This window comes from Coloeus monedula (assembly GCF_965178545.1).
Source record: "Coloeus monedula genome assembly, chromosome: 3".
In the NCBI taxonomy this organism is placed as follows: domain Eukaryota; kingdom Metazoa; phylum Chordata; class Aves; order Passeriformes; family Corvidae; genus Coloeus; species Coloeus monedula.
The window spans coordinates 1,573,885-1,593,447 of NC_138783.1; the positions used below are offsets into that span (position 1 = coordinate 1,573,885).

At 42.1% G+C, this 19,563-nt stretch overlaps 1 protein-coding gene across 1 annotated transcript in view; it reads left to right on the forward strand.

Moving 5' to 3' along the window:
* FCHSD2 (FCH and double SH3 domains 2) overlaps positions 1-19,563 on the forward strand; it is a 120,236-nt gene that overhangs the window by 64,920 nt on the left and 35,753 nt on the right. The window contains exons 6-8 of the mRNA XM_082277343.1: positions 981-1,114; positions 1,965-2,019; positions 2,417-2,545. Coding sequence (XP_082133469.1) covers positions 981-1,114; positions 1,965-2,019; positions 2,417-2,545 — 318 coding nt within the window. The remainder of the gene's footprint in view (positions 1-980; positions 1,115-1,964; positions 2,020-2,416; positions 2,546-19,563) is intronic.

The following is a 19,563-nucleotide window of genomic DNA, read 5'->3' on the forward strand; positions in this document are numbered from 1 at the left end:
CAGCAATTCCTGTTGGCTGCCAGTTTGCTTTTCACAGGTGGTTGGGTGTTCTTTTTTCCCAGTGGGACATGGGGAAGTTAATGTTACACATTACAGCAGCTCATTAGTCCTGCAGTGCTCCTGGAGGAGGTTCCATGCATTAATAATCAGTGCAGTGAAGAAGCTGAGGTGTTCTGGAGGGGTGTTCACCAGCAGCGCCCCTGGAATGAGGGAAGCCGGGGGGGATATGAAAAGAGCTGGGACCTTTAGGTGGTGTTGGAAGGACTCAAAGGCAGATTGGTTTCCTTGAAGTCACCCCTGGGTACCTGCTGGAGTCTTCACTGACCACATTCAGCCTGTGATATCTGTAATTAAATAGAACTCCTCTGGACTATCAATCTCCTGTGTGCTTAATCCAGTTTGGGTAAAAGAAAATCTTTAGTAATCTCTTCTAAAGAGAGTTTTAATTCTAGACATTGATGATTCATGTTGGTTTTCTTACCTAGATCCTGCTTAGCACAGATCCTTTCCCAGTTTGTTGGGGTTTTTCTTAAGCTGGCAGGGTGTCTGAAGAATTGCTGAATATAATCATTTTTCTTCCTGATGTGTTGTGTTTTGTGTGGCAGCTTTTGCCTCATGTTTTAAATTTTAAAGAAGAAAAGATTAATCATTTTTTGGTATCACTTCCAGTATATTGCCGTTGGATTTTTCCCAGTTGTATTCCGATGACTTCAACTAATTACTTCATCCAAAGCTTTCAGAACTTTTATGTTTATTTAGTGGGTTATCATTGATTTTGAACAGTTTAAACAGCAGCAGAAAGAAAGGAAGAGAGAAGGTTTTATGCAGTTTAAAAGACCTGCATGAATAATTGAGCAGGAGTAACTCGAAGACTGCATCCTTCCTTACAAACTACCATAAAAAGCAGTAAAACAATAATGCTAATATTATTTGGATGCAAAAAAAAAGTAATATTTTGTTTCCCAAATGCTTTTTTTCAGTGCGTGGACCAGCTGACAAGGATCCAAGCTGAATTACAGGAGACAGTCAAAGATTTAGCTAAAGGCAAAAAGAAATATTTTGAGACTGAACAGATGGCTCAGGCGGTGCGGGAGAAAGCTGATATTGAGGCCAAGTATGTTTTTATAATGGCATATGTAGAAATAATTGCAGCCCCAAAAAGCACATTTCTCTTAGCTTTTGCACTTGATATTTGACTTTCAACGAGATTCTTCCAGGTTTTCTTTGCTTTTTGCTTCTATACATTTTTGTAGCCATTTCAAGCACACCCTGAGAGGAAATTAGAACTTGTTTGTGTTGGTTTCTTCAGGAAGGAAGTTCAAGTAACAGCTTTAATTTGGCATTTTCTAAGGACAGTGTGTCAGCTGGCACTTGTTTGATATTAAAGCCTCCTGACTTCCTTTTCTGTCCACACATCTCAAATTTGGTATCAGTCCATTTAGAGGGGAGAGGCAACAGGACACTTTTTTTTCATTTTTCAAGGTAAATTTTTGAGGCTTTAGGTTTTTTCTGTTCCTTAACATCCTAAAGAGGGTGATTTCCTTCCTTCCAGGAAAACAAGTAGCACGTGTTTTGGGTTTGGAGTCTGGCCTGGCTTATGTTTGCCACATGCTTTTTTCTTTCCTTTAATTTTTGTTTTTAGAAGTTACTCAGAACTGCTCTCAGGGAATGAAATGATGATTTCATTACAGATCTTTTCTGTCTTTCTGAGGGATGATGAAAAGAACTTTAATAAAATTACCTGTAATACCTGAAGAAAGTAAACAAACAAAAACAACCAAAAATTTGAGCTTGGGAATTTTAGAGCAGATTTATACTGCAGTGTTATTCAGATTAAAGTAGCTATTGAGTTATTTTGTTTTCTTACTTACTTTTTAAACCACCATCCTTCAGAAGCTAAAATACACTTTTGTAGAAACGGCGTAAGGCAAACATTCAATTCCTTCTGCTCATTTCTGTTCCAGGTCCAAACTTAGTCTTTTTCATTCAAGGATTAGCTTGCAGAAGGCAAGTGTGAAGGTGAGTATAAAACTTGGATTTTGCTGCTGATTTCATTAGGCAAATGCCCCAAATTGTCTCGAATGTAGAGGTGAGGCACAGATTGGAAGGGAAATTGGTAGGACGAGGGATGGGCTAAGAGTACTCTTTGGGCAGAGTATAGAATTATATATGGAATATATACAAGGAATTATTTTTCTAATTAGAGTTAAAACTGTTCTTTGAAGACCACATGTGAAATTCCGGTTGCAGGAGAGAAAAATCTTATCAGGAATCCCCTCATCATTAGGAAGACTTAAAAGCTATAAACGCCCTGAAGTTTTCAGTGTACTAACACATATCCACACAATTAATTGGCTGTTAATGTGTGTTGGGTCATCCAGATTGTCACTGTGGGCTGTGTTTTCACTTGTTGCAGTTAAAAGCCCGACGATCCGAGTGCAATTCCAAGGCTATCCATGCCAGGAATGATTATCTTCTCACGTTAGCAGCTGCCAATGCACACCAGGATCGCTACTATCAAACAGACCTCGTGAACATCATGAAGGTGAGGAGGCTGCTTCGTGCCTGCCATTGGGAACTGGGAAAATCTGGGGAGCAGATGGAGGGTACAAAGTCCTGGATTGACTTTTCCAGTGAGCTGCCATGGATGAGAGGGAAGGTAGAGCCTGCAGTGCTGTCTAAAAAATTTGGAACCGGCTTTCAGGCCCCGAAACTGAGCAGTCAGTTTCATTTTTTAATTCTCTTCTTTTTTGAATAACTTACTTGGATAAAGGACTAAGAAAACCTTGACTGAAAAACTCACTTGGATAAAGTTCCCTTGGCTAAAGGAATCAGGTTTGTCAAACTAAGCCCTGTATTTTCCTTCTGGAAGGGAAGTGGAGGGGTTTTTGGTTCTTTAGTACCATATTCCATAATCCTTTTTATTTTTTATCTCATCAGAACACTTCTTTATGATGTGATTAATGAACTAGAAGTATTAAATATCTTGGTTTCCAAACTAAGGATTTTAGGGAGCAGCAGTCAGCATTCCTGTTCTCACCTGTGGCAGTTTGCCAGGTAAAGGCTGGTTGAACTCACAGGAAATGGCACACTTAAAAAGTTCAAACCTGATTGCTCATGGTTGTTTTTTCTTAAACATCACCCTAGAATTAATTAAATATACACTATTCCTGTGTTCTAGAGTTCGAGAGTTAAAGATAAATTGTAAATCAGCTAATTCACACTTTATCTGTTTGCATTTCACATGTTGACATTTTCAAACTTTACTTTAATTTGCTCTTTACAAACTCTTTCCAGGCAGGGTGACTTAGGAGTCTGTCATTTGCATTTTAAACTGCTTTATTGCAGAAATAGCATAGAATTATGACAAATCCCTGTATTATCAGTGTGCTTTGCATTTTGGTATGGGAAATACTGATATATTGATATGAAAAGCAGGTCAATGAGGTAAAAAATGAGAGCACCAAAGGAATCCTCCTGCTTTTCCCTGTGTGTGTGCATGGTTGTGCTGTTCTGTTAATAAAACGTGAATATTTGTGCTGACTAAATGTTTAGTACATGGAAATGCTTATAAAGAATTTCCTTGTGGTGGTGCAGATAAAATTATTAATTGATGCTTACATAAGATAATTCCATCCTTACATGCATGGTTGGCTGTCATCACTTAATGCTCTTACTTGGGAGCAATTCCAGACGGGAATTGAATATGTTCACGGCAAAACAAACAAAAAGGGTGTTGAAAATCATTTTTAAAAATGAGCAAATAGCCCTGGTAGATTTCTTTTCAAGCCTTTCTCATGCTGAACCTTTTTTTTTCATACAGAAAAAACCATAACAATTTATTCTTCGATATAAATAATTGTGGTTTGCTGAAAGCCTAAGTGCTTTCATCCAGCCAAATTACTCTGGAAGGAAAGGACTCAGGGTTTATTTTCCTGCATCTCTCAGATATTTATAGCAGTTGAATCTCTTTGTCTGGTAAACAAAAGTGTGTTTTTAATGAAGAGCTGTGAATTCGGGTCTCTTGCACTGTTGGTCATGAGTAAATCTCCGTGGGAACACACCCAGGTGTCCTGGGAATGGGGTCATTCTCTGGAGCAAGGCAGAGAAAGTCACAGGCAAGGTCCCAAATTGAAGTGACTACTGGAGATTTGAGGAGAGAAGGGGAAAATCTTCAGGAAAATCAGGGATAATGCGTCACTGGACTCAAATTCCTTCATCCAGGAACTCTAATGCAAGTTGAATTGTGAAACTGCTTAAATATATAAATAAATATAATAGAAACAGCAGCTTGTAATCTGGAAGGGGATTTGCTGGCAGGGTCCTGGTTTCTCCTTCTCCTCCTCCTCAAATTCCTGAGGGAACCACACTGTATATAGTACAGAAAGAAAGATTATTTTATTTAGCAGAATGATTTACACAAATGGAGAAGGAGCTGGAGGGAGAGGAGACTGTTTGAAGGTGAAGAATCATTTGGTGCAAGCAGCTGTACAATAACTGAGAAATGGAGCAAGATCTTGCCCATTTTGGTTGACCAGGCAGAAAACAGCACATGAAATTAATGTTAAAAAGAGAAACGCAGTAACTTGGGGGAAAAAATTGCTGCCTGCAGAATAAAGAACTGGGAGCAGCCATTACTGTTTTTGAAAGAGATGCTAGAACTGGAAAATGGAGTGAAGGATAAAGAAATGGAGACAGCTGTGCAACGTTTCTCATCTCTAGGCGACATCACTGGGAAGGCAGGATTTTGGAAGGGAGTTTCACCCTTCCAGCACAGTTTCTGTTTCAATAGCTTGAGTGGTGGTGTGACCCGGTATGTTTTACATGCTATAATGCAGTTGTAGTGTCTAAACTAAACATCTTTACTGCTGTGTTGTCATTAATATTCTGAAAATGTCCCTTTTATCTCAGTATTAGTAAGTCCTTAGGTATTCCTGTAGTGCCACGTGCTGTCTGTAAGTGTTTCCCCATTTAGCTGCCCTTGAGCTGATCTTTGAACTGCTCAGGGCTCTCCACGTTTCTAAATCACATCAAGTATCTCCTCAGACTGTTCAGATTTTGGATCCACTGCCTGTTTTTCTAGTTGTTATCCGAATCTTTAGAGATGGAAAAAACACGTGAAAACTTTTCAGCTGATACTTGGCTGCATTACTGTATATAACATTCACAAGTGTTTCAGAAGCTGCTTCTGTTTGCATCCATCATAAACAGTTTCTCCACAGGTTTCAGTTTTCATGGAGTTCTTGTTTCCAGAATTAGCATGGTGCTGTGGCGGTTCTGTTGCCTCTGGTTTGTTGGAAGCCAGGGCTGGCTTGGCTGGAGCACACCCAGTCCCTGGCCATGACGTGCATCCAGCTTCTGCCTTTGGGTTGGAGTTGTGGCAGTGCACTCTCAGACCATCCCTCTGCACCATCTGCATGTGCAGACAGTGCTGACTTTCCTAGAAAACAGGAGATTTCACTCTCAGCTTTGACATCGACTTGTCTGCCTTGATAAATAGTGGGCTAAAAACTCAGCTGATTTGGCTGCCTCTTTCCATCTGTTTTCTCCTTATATTAATTTACCTTTTATTTCAGTAGGCTGAAAGGTGTCTTACTTAGCCTAAAACAGAATCATGAAATGTTTGTTATAGGATGTGGACATCAAAGGTTAGTCCTGGCATCCTGTGTGAGCTGAGCTGAACACAGACAGGGTAGAGTTCTTGCACACCTTGTCTTGCTGCCAGCCTGGACAATGGATCTTCAGTGGTTTGTAACAACAGAATCCAATAAAAGGCTGTGCTGGTGTCAGGAGAAAGGAGGGGTGGACGTATTTTGCAGCCACAATGTTGATTTGTGCCTGCACGAGATGTTTGCAGACCGGGGGGAAAGTGTGACGTGTGCTGGGCTGAGGCACCTCGGGCTGCTCCCAAGAGGAAGCTGCTGCTGCTGGGTTTGTTCTGTGTGTCTGGCTCTGGAATGCTGCTGCTGTCCTATGACAATAAATCACAAATCCACCTTGAGGCCTTGTTTCATTTTCTGTCACAGGCAACAAAAGGACCCTTTCATAGGCTGGGTTCCTGGTACATGCAGCTCCTGCTCGTTTGCAGTAGTGCAGAATATGTTACTTTATTTTGCAACATTTTTATGCAGAAAAGAAAAGTTATTTGCTCTGCTGTAACTGTGAAAGCTATCACAAACTGAAGAGCAATGCTTGGAAAGAAAATACAAAGTGCTTCCAGCTTTTTTAGTAGGATGAAGAATTGTTCCTACTGTGCCTTCCTAGTTTTCCAGTTACACCACTTAATAAGGAGCAAAGCCATTCTAGGTCTCTGTTCATAAAAGATTTTAATCCTTTTGCCTTTTTATCTGGTCTTTATGTCCATTTCAGTCTCTGCAGTGAAATTAAAACCCCCCAACGTGCAGACTAAATAAAGCCTGGTAATGTTTTATTCTTCTTCGCCAGTTTCCTGACAAGCTGCTTAGGAAGAGTTGCCATCACCTGAGTGTGAAAGTACGGACCACAAACCCTTTTAAAAATAAGCTGTCTACCTGGTGCTTAGGTTTTTACTTTAAACTGAGGTCAGAAGGAAGTCTCAGATGATGGTTGAAGTCAAATCAGGACTGTTTTGATACTCATCCTTTTAGAAACTGTCATTTTTTAATGCTGTGCTCTTAATTCTGTAAGTTTCCCTCACGAAGCACCTCAAAGAATGACTTTACACAGCAACTTATGATGAGGAAATGCTGACATGAAAAAAAGAAAAGGCAGGTGTGCTGGACACTTCAAATAGTCCTGAGGTTATTTAAAGAGAGAAAGAAAGAGGGAACAAAAACTTAGATTTCAAAATGACAGAATGGTTTCGGTTGGAAGGGACCTTAAAGCCCATCCAATTCCAACTCCCTGCCATGGGCAGGAACACCTTCCACTATCCCAGGGTGCTCCAACCTGGCCTGGAATAATTCCAGGGATGGGGCAGCCACAGCTTCTCTGGGCACCCTGTGCCAGAGCTGAGGAGCAGGTTACAGGTAGTGCTGCGTTTTTATGAGCACAGAAAGGTTCTGGAGAAGGTAGCAGGCAGTAGCAGCAGGTCTTTCTAAACTAAGCTCTTCAAAAAACAAAAATACTTAATATCATGGCTCATGCAGGCTTTGGTGTTTGAGGGAGAACAGTGTCAAAAGCTGGTGCTTTGTCTTTGTGGTGTTGGTGGTTTCTTTTATCCTGTTGTAATCACCAGGCTGCTTTTCTGGTTTTTTCTGCACTCTCCAGTTTGCTTGACACGAGGAAGTGGAGTTGTGTAATTTGGCTCTTGTTCTTGATCAGAGTTCTTGTGATGATTTGGCAGGTTTGAATAAAAACTTTGTTACATCATTTCCCTGCAAGAGCCCTTTGCTCAGGTGTGGGTGACAGGAACAACACAAGGTACAGAAGTGCTTTGTTAATTTGAGAGGTTGTTTTATAAAATTATGGGTGAAGTGTGGCTTTTCCACAGCCTTGCCTGTTTTTAAGGATTCTGATAGAGGAGGAGATCTGGCTGACTTCCAGGGAATGAGCAGCCTGGTGTATTTGACCCTGCTCTGAGTGCAGAGGTTGAACCAATATCTCCTTTTAAACCTGAATTACTCTATCATTCCTTAAACCAACTGTTTTTGGTTAAGCGGTTCTCCTTGGGATTCCCTGCCTTCTGCTTTCTGGTTTTGGTTTTTTTTTCTGCCATTAAGTGGAGTAACTCCATGAGTTCCAGCGGTGCTGGAACCTTCATGTTCTGGTGAGCCCTGGTTTTTGTTTGTTAGAGTGGTTGGGAGTTTTTGTGAGGCTGTGTTGACTTCTCTGTTTTCAGCACAGTCATCCATCACTTTTCCCAGGCACTTCAGTGATCATTTAAAACAAATGGAAATGCAGGCTCCAAACATGACTTGCACAAATGAGATTCAGCTGGAGCTGGCAGTGTTTAAAAAAATGACCCCAAATTGAGGACTTGGTGGCTTTCAGTTAATAATTTGCTTTATGCCCTGAAATTAATAGGGTGTGTGTGGCAAAGGGTTCTTTCCCCTGGTGGCTCTGTCTGAATTGAAAAATAAGTTGACACGGTAGCTGAAAGTCTTAAATTGGCTCAGGAGTGTTATCCCAGCATTGCTGTGTCCTGTGGAAATAGAAGGGTGCCATTTGCATCAGCACATACTTCTGTAGCCTCTGGAACAAGCAGACCCAATATTATCATTGTAAAAAATCAATTTACGTCCACGTTATTCTTTTAGACTTTCTGGAATGATTTAGAAGCACCCAGGGGATTCCTTTTTTAAAATGGAAGGTCTGCCCCTCAACGAAAAAATAGCATTAAGATAAAGTAATTCTGAAGTCACCAGAGATTTCCATTTGCTTCTATAAATCTCTTTTATTATTTCAGTGCTACCAATTCTTCTAAGATCCTGTAAAACTCCCTTAAAAATGCAGAGGGGACTTGTGCAAGTGAAAGAACTATTGTTTCACTTCCGGTTCTTGTCAGCTGCAAGCCACAAATATTTTGTAATCCCGGTTAAGGCAGCCATGGATGGCATTATCTCCAGCATCAGATGGGCACAGGAGCTTTCCTTCCCAGGCCTTTCATGAGTGTGCTTGGCTTCCTCATGGTCATTCCCACAAAGGGGAGGTGACTGAAGGGATCATGCCCAGCACATGATCCCGCTGTTCCAGAGGATGCTCACTGTGGGCTCCACAACAGCTGATCCTGATCCCACGCTGGTTTCCCATCCAGGGATGTCTGTCCCTGTGCTGATGTGCACATAAAGCCTGGGGGAGAAGAATTCCAGGTTGTAGTGTAATTATGCATCCACATGAATTATTGGATCATTAGTACACAGTTGTGGTCTCCTGTGCAGTGTTTTTCCAAAATGCTCATCTCTCACATTCCCAGTTGCTACTTGAGAAGTGCCTTGGAGGATTGTAGGAGTTCACAGTCCATGGAATATGTGCTAACTCCAGTTGGGAGCACTTGGATTCCAGCTGACTGTGAGTTAATGTTTGCAGGGGAGTGAAAAGAGGATTTGCACTGGAAATGCAGCTTCTGGTGTTAATTTTGGTAATAAGCAAGGGAGGTTTACTGGCCTTAACAAGAAATAGTTCTTCTACCAGTAACTATGCTGCATGTATGGCATAGAATTGTGGAATGGTGTGGGTTGGAAGGGACCTTAAAGCCCATCCAGTGCCACCCCTGCCATGGGCAGGGACACCTTCCACTGTCCCAGGCTGCTCCAAGCCTCTTCCAGCCTCTTGGACACTGCCAGGGATCCAGGGGCAGCCACAGCTGCTCTGGGCACCCTGTGCCAGGGCCTGCCCACCCTCCCAGGGAACAATTCCTTCCCAATATCCCATCTAACCCTGCCCTCTGCCCCCCATTTCTTATGTTCCCAATTATATTTTTAATTTTTCATAGATATAATACATATTTTCACTTTCAAATCCACCACTCACCCCCTGAGAAATCACATTGCTCATCACGCAGCCTTTTCATGCGACCTTGAGGCACAGGAGTGGGTCTGAGTCACAACTATTTCTGTTGTGAAAATGAAAAAATGTGATGGTCACATTGGCCTGGTGACAGTCAGTTTGTCCCACCTCGTGTTTCAATCACAAATGAATCCCTTGGTAAAGCATTTGACCCAAAGAAGCCCATTTATTTCAGGGATCCAGGTGTTTATTCCTCCATGGCTGGGGAGTGTAGTGTAAAAGCAGCATGGCAAAGTCTGATACGAAACTCAGGGCAACTTAATTATCTTAAAACAATGACCATTTTTTCATGGTGAAATAAATTATTTTTTGGTAGTGCTGCTGACTTTTCACAAGATTTCCTTTGGTGGTGTCACAGAAATAACTTAAGAAAAGGGTTGATTGTAAAAGCATGGAGTGTGATTTTACAGATGCTTATGAAAGAAAGGTATTCCTCCTTGTCCTGTCCCTCCATGCCTTGTCCCCAGTCCCTCTCCAGCTCTCCTGGAGCCCCTCTAGGCCCTGCAAGGGGCTCTGAGCTCTCCCTGGAGCCTTCTCCTCTCCAGGTGAGCACCCCCAGCTCTCCCAGGCTGGCTCCAGAGCAGAGGGGCTCCAGCCCTGGAGCAGCTCCGGGGCCTCCTCTGGACTCTCTCCAGCAGCTCCAGGTCCTTGTGCTGCTGGCCCCAGGGCTGGGTCAGCTCTGCAGGTGGAGTCTCACCTAAGCAGGGCAGAGGGGCAGAATGATCAGGGATGAAATCAGGGACTTAAGCTGAAAGCAGAACAAGAAAAATTACTGGAAAACCAAAAAAAGAATTCAAAGCCCCTGCTAGAAAGAGGGCACCAGGAAGGCAGTGTAAGGATTAGGATTGGGAAGGAGTTATTTAATGGGAATCTGGGAGAAGTCTAGCTGAGGAAGGTAGCAGAACACTTTGAACCTTTTTTTTATTTATTTTAAGATTTTATGTAGAAACTGTTCAGGATTTGAATGGGGCTTCAGGATACTTTGGTCAGCTGTCATAAAACCCGCTCATTCTGAGCAGGAAATGAAACTGCCATCTTGTTTCCAAGCCACACTGTAACACAATGAGAGCAGTTCCCAAAATACTTCCCTGTGCCAGACAGCAGCCTTGGAGCTGCTCCGGGGCACCGGCCCAGCTCAGGAAGCACCTGGTCTGCTCCGTTTGGGAGGCAGGTGGGGTGACCACACTTTAACTAGAAACATTCCTGGGTTAGGATTCATGGAGAAAGGCATCCCAAACACATCTTTGTTTGCTTGAGGGCTTTGTTTTTAGCTACTCCTGATTCGTTGGAAGAATTGAAGAAGCAGGGAAAAGTTACTTTTTTCCTCAGCGTTTTTTTTCCTGCTGTTACTTGTAACCACCAATGTTTCAGTGAGTTACCTGGAATGGATGTGTTTCCGTTGAAACTGGGGGGAAAACTCGTGGATTATTCTTAAAATTGCATATGTGTGCACGGCTTTTGTCCTCTTAAATGAGATATTTAACTGTAAGAGTTACTGAAAATGTGGAGACCTCAGAGCCCGCTCCAGGACCTAAAGGGGCTCCAGGAGAGCTGGAGAGGGACTGGGGACAAGGCATGGAGGGACAGGACACAGGGAATGGCTTCCCAGTGCCAGAGGGCAGGGATGGATGGGATACTGGGAAGGAATTGTTCCTTGGGAGGGTGCTGAGGCCCTGGCACAGGGTGCCCAGAGCAGCTGTGGCTGCCCCTGGATCCCTGGCAGTGTCCAAGGCCAGGCTGGACATTGGGGCTTGGAGCAGCCTGGGACAGTGGAAGGTGTCCCTGCCCAGGGGTTGGAATGGGATGATTTTAAGGTCTCTTCCCACTCAAACTGTGCTGTGATTCTGTGACTCATCTTTTGTCGTCAGTGGCAGGACAAAACGTTTCTGAGTGACTTCACTAATGAAAGCAGTGGAAGAATTATAACAAGGAGATAAAGCCCAAAATAGCACAAGGCCAATAAGTGTGAGATAGAAAATGTCACGCTGAATGTGGAGTTTAATTAAATCCTAAAAAATGGTACGGGAAAAATGGTTTCTAATCTACAGTTGCTTTGCTGAAAGGGAGGCAAACCTGGGAAGAGTTTTTAGAGAGCTTTGAGGGTTTCATAGGGCCCAGCTGTCAAATTTTAAGGGGTTCTTTATTTTTTCAGCTTCCAAAGCTCTGCTCTGTTTGGAGACAGTGCAGGTGTTTGGGGATGGCTGGAGGTGAGGAGCTGCTGTGTGGCCAAGAGCTGCTTGAGCTCTGGGTTTTGCACAGTCTTGAGACAAGTTCCTTGCCTTGGAATCCCTTCCTGCAGCTGAAAATTCCTGTTTAGCTTTTACAAATTGCTAAGGAGATAATGGACTGTAAAGCTGGCCCAGAAGCTCAGTCATGGGAAGAGGAAGAGCAGTGAGAATGCTTCAGTGTGATTTGTCTCCCTCCCTGCAGGTTTGATCCCCAAAAATAAAATTCCCATCTGTTCGAGTTGTCATCTCTGCTAAAAAAGCTTTGCAGCCAGGATAGACGGCCCTGGCATGGAGGAGAGCAAACATTCCCTGGCATTATCTTCCTTAGATCCATAATTCCTGGTGGCTGACCTGTGGGAGTGGTGTCATCCCGCTGAACAAGGGTATTATTTTATAACCTTTTACCAGTTATCAAAGCCCTAAGGTAATTGCTTGTAGGATTGGAATGCTAGTTAGAGGAGTGCATCGCTCTCTGGTATTCCCAGCCTTGCTCATGGATAATGGGAAAAACTTTTTCCATGCACTGGTTCGTCCCAGCTCGCTTCTCCCTTGGCAGCAGCATTGTCCAGGGCATCCAGCAGCACCCTTCCAGAAGGACCTTTTAAAAATCCTCATGGATTTTTAAAACTTGAGGAAAGTTTCAGTGCTTGGGTTCCAGGCTTTAATCTCACATCAAAGTCATGGGGAGCTGAAAACGATTCAAAATGAAAATTTTTTAAAAATTGTTAGGAGGAATCGTGACAATATTCTGGGATTTGGGTGCCTGAATTTTCTTGGACATACTTCTTTTGACTGGAGTGTTAAACCAGGTATGTGGAGATAGGTAGAAATCGGGTTTCTAGTTCAAGCTCAAGAGTATTAGAAATCAAATTTTTAAACTGCTTCTACTAATAAAACTGTACAGTGTTTAATATATTAGATTTATAGATACTGTGTATAATGATTTAATAGATGAGAATTCAATTTAACAAAAGATAAAATTTAAGAAATACAGAATTCCAAGAAAAAGGTGCATTATAAGAAGATGGCAAATCTGAGAAATACATTTTTTTTCTACATAGAATCTTCACAGATGTTTGTGGCTCTGTGTATACCCAAATACTTGGGTCGGGCTTTGCTCTTCTCACTGGACAGTTCATCCAGTTGGATTCAGCCTCAGTTTATTCAGCTGGGTTACTGTAGTGTATTTTTATGATATTCATGTGTGACTTCAGGTACAGATCCCTGGATTCTGTGTCTCAGCATTCCCAGTGAGCACAGACCCTTCTCTCTGGCTGGGTCTGGGAGGGGAGCCCCATTTCTAATTTAGAAGGGGATATTGGAGCATTCAATGAATTAACTTTGCTGAAAGGCTCAATTTATTTAATAGCAAAGACTAAGCACTAAAGACAGCCTTGTATCAAAGAAATCCCAGCCATGCCAGATCCTTGGGATGTCTCTTGCTGTCTGATTTCAGTCTCTTGCTCTGCTCTGCCCACATGGTGTCAGGAGGGCCTCTGAGCAGTGGCACTGTGAAATTAAGTAGTTTTTAAAAAGGTCTGAGCATTAATCCTACAGGGTTGAAATAAGTTTGAAAAGCAGCTTAACTTTAATGCAGTTATGTTCAACAAATACAGTTGGGAGACCAAAGTATATTTAGGTATTCCCAGTCAGGCCACACTTCAGAAGTGATTTAATTAAAAGATTTCACAGCACTAGATCCCATTTTTGTTCATTTTTCTCTTGATTTCTGTTACCCATCACTGTCCTGTTGAATAATAGAAGATTATAAAACCCTCTCAGCTTCTGGAGAATATGGCATGACTGCTGATTCCATCAATCCTTGTTCAGGAATACTGCTTGGAATGGGGATTCTGTGCCAGGCTTTGGGATGGGGGTGGGGGGAATCTGTTTAAAAGGGAAAAACCTTTCACAATATTTTTAATTACGGACTTCAGGCTCAAATTATCTTTGTCCTCACCCACTGGTGCTTACAGGGAGTGCAGGCATAAATTGTTAGTGTGATTCCCCTGGGGATAATTGAGAATGGACTCCTAAAAGTAACAAAGCATAATTGGCACCCAGAATTCCCAAGTGGGGTTTGGGAAGCCCGGCTTGATCTTCTCTGCTGCACTGCAGCTGCTGTACCTTTGGCATTACCCCCACCATGTTTTTGCCTTCATTGTGGCAGATAATTTCTGTCATTGTTCTGTGATTCCATAATTATTGCAAATCATCACGGTGCTGTGATTCTGGGCCATTTTCCTTTTAAGAACATGTTTGTGTATATTACGAAAATTCCTAAAAATAGTTTTGTTGGATTTGGTCCTTGTATTTTAGTGTGACTGGCAGAGTAATCCTTCTGTAGGGTACCTGTTCAGGAACATGGGGTTTCCTGTGTGAGATACACTCTGCCCTTTTCATATTGCTTAATTATTTCATATATTAATATAAAACTTAATTGAATTTTTAATTTGAGTTGGGAAATGCGTGAATATTCTGAATATCCCAACAAGACCATTCATGTTGTGGATGAGATAGAGCAATGTTACATTTGCAGGACCACATCACGCTGCAGGTTGTGTCTCGTTGGCATGATAAGAATCTGAAATGCTTGGGAATATATTAAATTCTTAAAATTTTTAATACTGGGATATTTCCATCCATGAACCTACTCTGTGAGCAGTTTTTGAATAGCCCATTCACTGAATACAGGTGACTTCAAACCCACATAGAGAAAACAGATGGAAGTGATAAATCCAAGGAGCAGTTGGGAACAACAGCCTGTGTTGGGGCAGAAAAGGTTTTGTTGAGGGGATTTATCTGAAGAAGTAAATGAAAATCACAGTGGACAAAAAATTACCTGCTGTTAAAATGGTAATACAGGGATTGAATCGACTGAATGAAAATGAAAACCTAAACCCAGAAAAACAGGTGGTTAAAAACCAGGAAAAGTGCAAAAGAGAAAACAAAAGCTCCTGAGGAATGTTTATGCTCAGTATCTGATTATTCTTTTATTTTATCCTCTTTTTTTGTGCATTTTATTTGCCAAGGGAGTATTTTTAAGAGAATATTCGTTTCTTAATTTTTTTAAGAAAATGTTATTAAGAAAACAGTTTTAAGAAAATCTTTCAAGGAAATTATTTATTAAGAAACATTGGGATTTGGTATGAAATGCGCTTTCATGTGCCCATCTATGTCAGTTTAAGGTTTGTCTTCCTTAGTTTGTGGTGTTGTGATACAGAAAAAATTTGGATTTATCAAAGTTTGTGTCTGAGTCAAGGATGATTCACCTGTAGCACGAGAGCTCATATGGAGACTCGCTGGTAAATCCACACCTTTGACCCAGTGGAATTCTGTCAGGAGGAATTCCCAGAGCTTCCTTGGAGGTGGTTCTCTGCATGTGATTTGCTCTTGTAGGAGCTAAAACCCATCGGCTCTGGCCTGTTCTCAAGCCAAGTGCATTTCTTTAACTTACCTTCCACATCATGTCAAAATACCAAAATATTTGTCGAGCTAAGCAGCAAAATAATTTATTTCTGGGTAAGAAGAAGTAAAAAATCCAGACAGAGCACACACCCCCCACTGCTGTTCCTCAGACATTTTGTGATGATGGCGATGATCTTGTGGTCAGCAGAAGAATCCTTGAAGAGCAGAAATGGTGTCGAAGTGCTGAAGGATTTAAATGCACATTTTTCCATGTGAAGGAAGCCAATTATTACTGGCATGAGCAGCATAGAGCACTCTGTACTCTCCAGATGCAAAGATCATGAGGGTGGCAGCTCTGCCACAAAGTCGTCTTCCAAGTGTTGGATTTGAGCCAGAACACTTTTTTTCCCCCCAAGAATGAGGAAGTATAAAAGCAAAGATGCAGTTTATTATAAATTCATCCTGTCAAAAGTGGAATCCCCCTGGGATTTATTCCAGAGCTGTGCAAGAAAAAGCAAAATAGGTCCAAGAAGTCCTGGGAGATAGCTTTGGGGAATGTATTTCTAGTTATTCCTAGAATCTGTTTTCATCTTCCAGGGGTTTTGAGCCTTATGTGGTAGAATTCGAAGATCTGGTTTTCCATGCTTATGGCAGTCTCATATCAGGATGTTCTCACTGATTTCAGTGGAATCATCCTTTAAGCCTGGAGGGTTAATTTAATGGTGTCTCCACCAGGTAACTCTCACTGCTGTCAGCCTTGTGGGAATTACAAGGAATTATAAAGGGGATTTCCTTCTATGCCTGTGTTCACCTGCCAGACCCTAATCCTAAAGTGTGACAACCGTGGGGTGCTGCCATGAGATGGGGGAGGCAAATCTTGTTGTTATCATTAATTTTGCTTATTCATGTTCTGAAGGGACATTTTCCCTGGATTGGGGGAGGGTGACAGGCATCTGTTGGTGGCCATTCCATATTTTTCTGTGCTCGGAGGAGACTGCAGCGCCCCAACAACAAAGGTTTTGTCAGTAAAAACAATGACCCTGGCGAAATTGTAAAGGAACAAAATGATGTGCAGAACAATCATCAAGTGACTAATGAGAGCAAACAAAGAACTGGCAAACAAGCCCCAAACTCCTGACAGCAGAAAACACAAAGCTCTGGGGTAAGGGAAAGTGCAGAGTGTGTTCATGGGCACCCAGCTGAAAGGAACTTGGGGCTCTCGTGGTCTTCCAGTGTTCATTGTTCCCGTGTTTGCTGTGGTGAGAGCTCCTCTAGGGTGTGTGAGAGGAGGAAACTCCCAGCTTCATCAAGCCTTGTCGATTTAAAGAGGCACTTTTATGTCTTACAGCCTATTTCATCATATTCTCTTCCTACCTCTTGGTGTGCTGGTTTTATTCCCAGTTTTTAATTTGTCTCTGCTCTTCAGCAGGGTGGGCACGTCTCTGGAATATCTTGTGTTCCTTGTTGAGGGCTGGCTTGAACAAATGCACTTGTGAACAACGTGTGGTCATGCAGCATGTGGATTTAGGGAAAACGAAAAGAAACAGGAGAAACTAATTAGCCTGACACTGACAGGACAGTGAGACAGTTACAAAAATTCCTTAAAATTACTTTCTGTGGAAGTGCAAGAAGGAGTGGAAGCCAGAGAGGATCTTTTTGTAGGGCCTCTTAAACCCTTCTTCACTCAGACCCGTTGGCATCTTCGTGGCCTCCTCTGGGCCTGCTGTAACAGCTCCCTGTCCTTCCTGTGCTGAAGGCTCTGGATCGGGATGCAGTGCTGCAGGTGGGAGGGTCTCACTGGATTTCAGATATTCCCAGACAGAACTAGGTAGTGATCCTTGAAGAGTGAGTTGGATCTGGACCTCACTAAAGCTGACTTAACAATAGAGCTTTGGGATGTGCAAGATTATTCTGGGATACAGATCATTTTACAGCCTTAGATTAGCCCTGCTTTGCTTTGGATGCAAACTATGGCTGTTCTCCTGTTAACCTTTAATCCTGATTTTACAGAGCTAAAGCCTAGGTGCTGCTTTCTTCCTGTAGGCTGAGGAAGTCCAGCACTCACTTTTAGATCAGGGAAGAGGGTTGGGTTCTGCCCTCAGCTTTTCTTAGCAGCTTTCTCTACTTGCACAACTATGCAGAAAACCAGGATTTTCCCCAAAGAGGAAGCCTGAAGAGGGCAGGCTGGGCAGCAGCTTCCTGTCATTTGGGAGTCAGGCTTCAGCCCTCAAATCCATGATAGGTGCAGACACGGCGCAGTTGTTCCTGCGGGATCTCTGGGAATGCCAGAGCCTGATGCCAGCAGCTCCACGTTGCTCCAGGCAGGTTCTTCAGGGGACACTGCTGGTGCTTTGATCTGGGGTTTGTTGGGAATTCAGATACAGATGTCGTGTTATGTTGACAAACACAGCCCTGATTTACTTTTGTGTTGGGGGGGGTCTTGATGGAGAGGAAGGGATTTCAGCAGTGACAAATGCTGCAGGGATGGAAGAGTTTAAAAGGAAGAGAAGGCAGCTTTTCTTCTGTATTAGGAGAAATTGATACCAGGAAGCAGCATTTTTAAAGGAAGATGACTGTGGAATTGAGCTGTTACCCAGAAAGGATGGGTTTTCCTGACCTTCCTTCCTTCTCCTCCTCACGTCCTTGGGAAGTGCTGTTACATTTCACTGCTCTGAATAGTGCTGAGTTTGGCAAATCCAGCTGATTCGGGCTCTTGACTTTGTTCTGAGTTTTAGATGAGTTTTTAAAATACTTTATCCTTCACTGTCTGATAAAAGGAGATTTGTTGCTCTGTTTGGGCTAAAATACAGAGACTTCCCTTCACACCCTAGAAAGATTGAAGTTGATGCCTTAATTCTAAGAATACTTGTTAACAAATTATTATTGTCTGCACCCCAACCTTTCCTTTTTATATTCATTTTATCTTTTCTGACACATAAAAATCAAAACCCTCAGTGGAGTCTCATTTACCAAAATCATTCAACTGAAAATTCCCAGACTGTGCCATCCGTGAGATCACTCTGTTTATTTAATGGGTTGGAGTCAGGAGTTTTGAGCACAAACACTCAAAAAGCTTCACTCAGCATATTTGTTCTGTAATTCAGATTGTTGGGTTTTTAATTTTAAGTAAGGAAATGTTTTCAGTAATACTACAGAAAATAAAGGATGCAAACTCAAGTCCCTGTTCTTAATGGGACTTGAATCTTAATGGATTCCAAGTGGTTTTCAAGGCAAAGCAGATCAGGAATAGATAAAACAGGGGGTTTAATGCAAATGAGAATAGGGTGGTAAAAGAATTTAATTTTAATTTTTAATATAAATGTATTAATATATAAAATTATTTTCATATAAATTTAAAATAGAGGGTGGAATCTGTGATACAGATCTCCCTTTTGATTTGGGGGTTTGACTCTGAACAGGAAAATAAGTCACATTACAGAGATGCAATCCCATTGACTCCACAGGAAAGTTATCACTCCACAAACACAATGATTTTTGTTCAGTTCATTTCTTTCCCTTATCTTTCTGTTTTCAGGCTGCAGCCCAGGCAGGGGAGGGTCAGCTCTAATTTTGTGCTGTTCCCTCCACCCATGTAAGGAAATTCCTTGCCTTCCACATCAGTTCTATTGTTTCCGGCTGAGCGGTGGCAGCTTCGGGAGAGTTTGCCAAGGGTTTCAGTGGCAAAATTAGCCCACAAAAGCTGTTGGGTTGCATCAGCTCAGGGAAGGATGGATGTTTTGAAATGAAAACTTAATTTCACAGAGCCATAGGATGGTTTGAAGGGACCTTAAGATCATCCCGTTCCAACCCCAGTCTGATCACGATGGTTCTGATCACAAGTGTGGGGTTAGGGAGTGTAAAATGCATAAAAGCATAAATGTGTGTTTGGAAATACCAAATTATTTCTAGGCAGTGATGACTCAGATGAGACTGGTGTGAATTAGTCAGTGAAACCCACATGGCTTTACGAGTGTGCCTTTAATTGTGGGGGTTTTAACCCACACTGGTTTTGGTTCCTGGTGGTTAAATGAGAGGTTCAGTTTGAACACCTGAGTTTAAACTGTAGAATTTTTACCCAGAGCTTCAGCACAGCTTTTAGGAGTTTCTGTGCATGACAAACATGAACAGAATACTAGGATTATTTCAGAAATAAATGGCATAACAGGTAAAGCTCACCTTGGTAGCTTCACATAACTCTGGTCTGTGTTGTGTGTGGGGCAGATACTTCCAATTTTTAATTTGTTTGCTTTTAAAATAAAAAATACAGAGTAGTTTAGCTTGTTCTGTGTCTTTAAGAAATTGAAATGGTAATCTTTAAATGGAGTGTGGCTGAGACCTGTAAATGTTTTAGTGAAGAGACCTTGAAATCAGTCACATAAATGAAGATGAAAATTCCACACAGGGTCTGTTCTACATTGTGTGTTATTTTCAGTGAGTAACA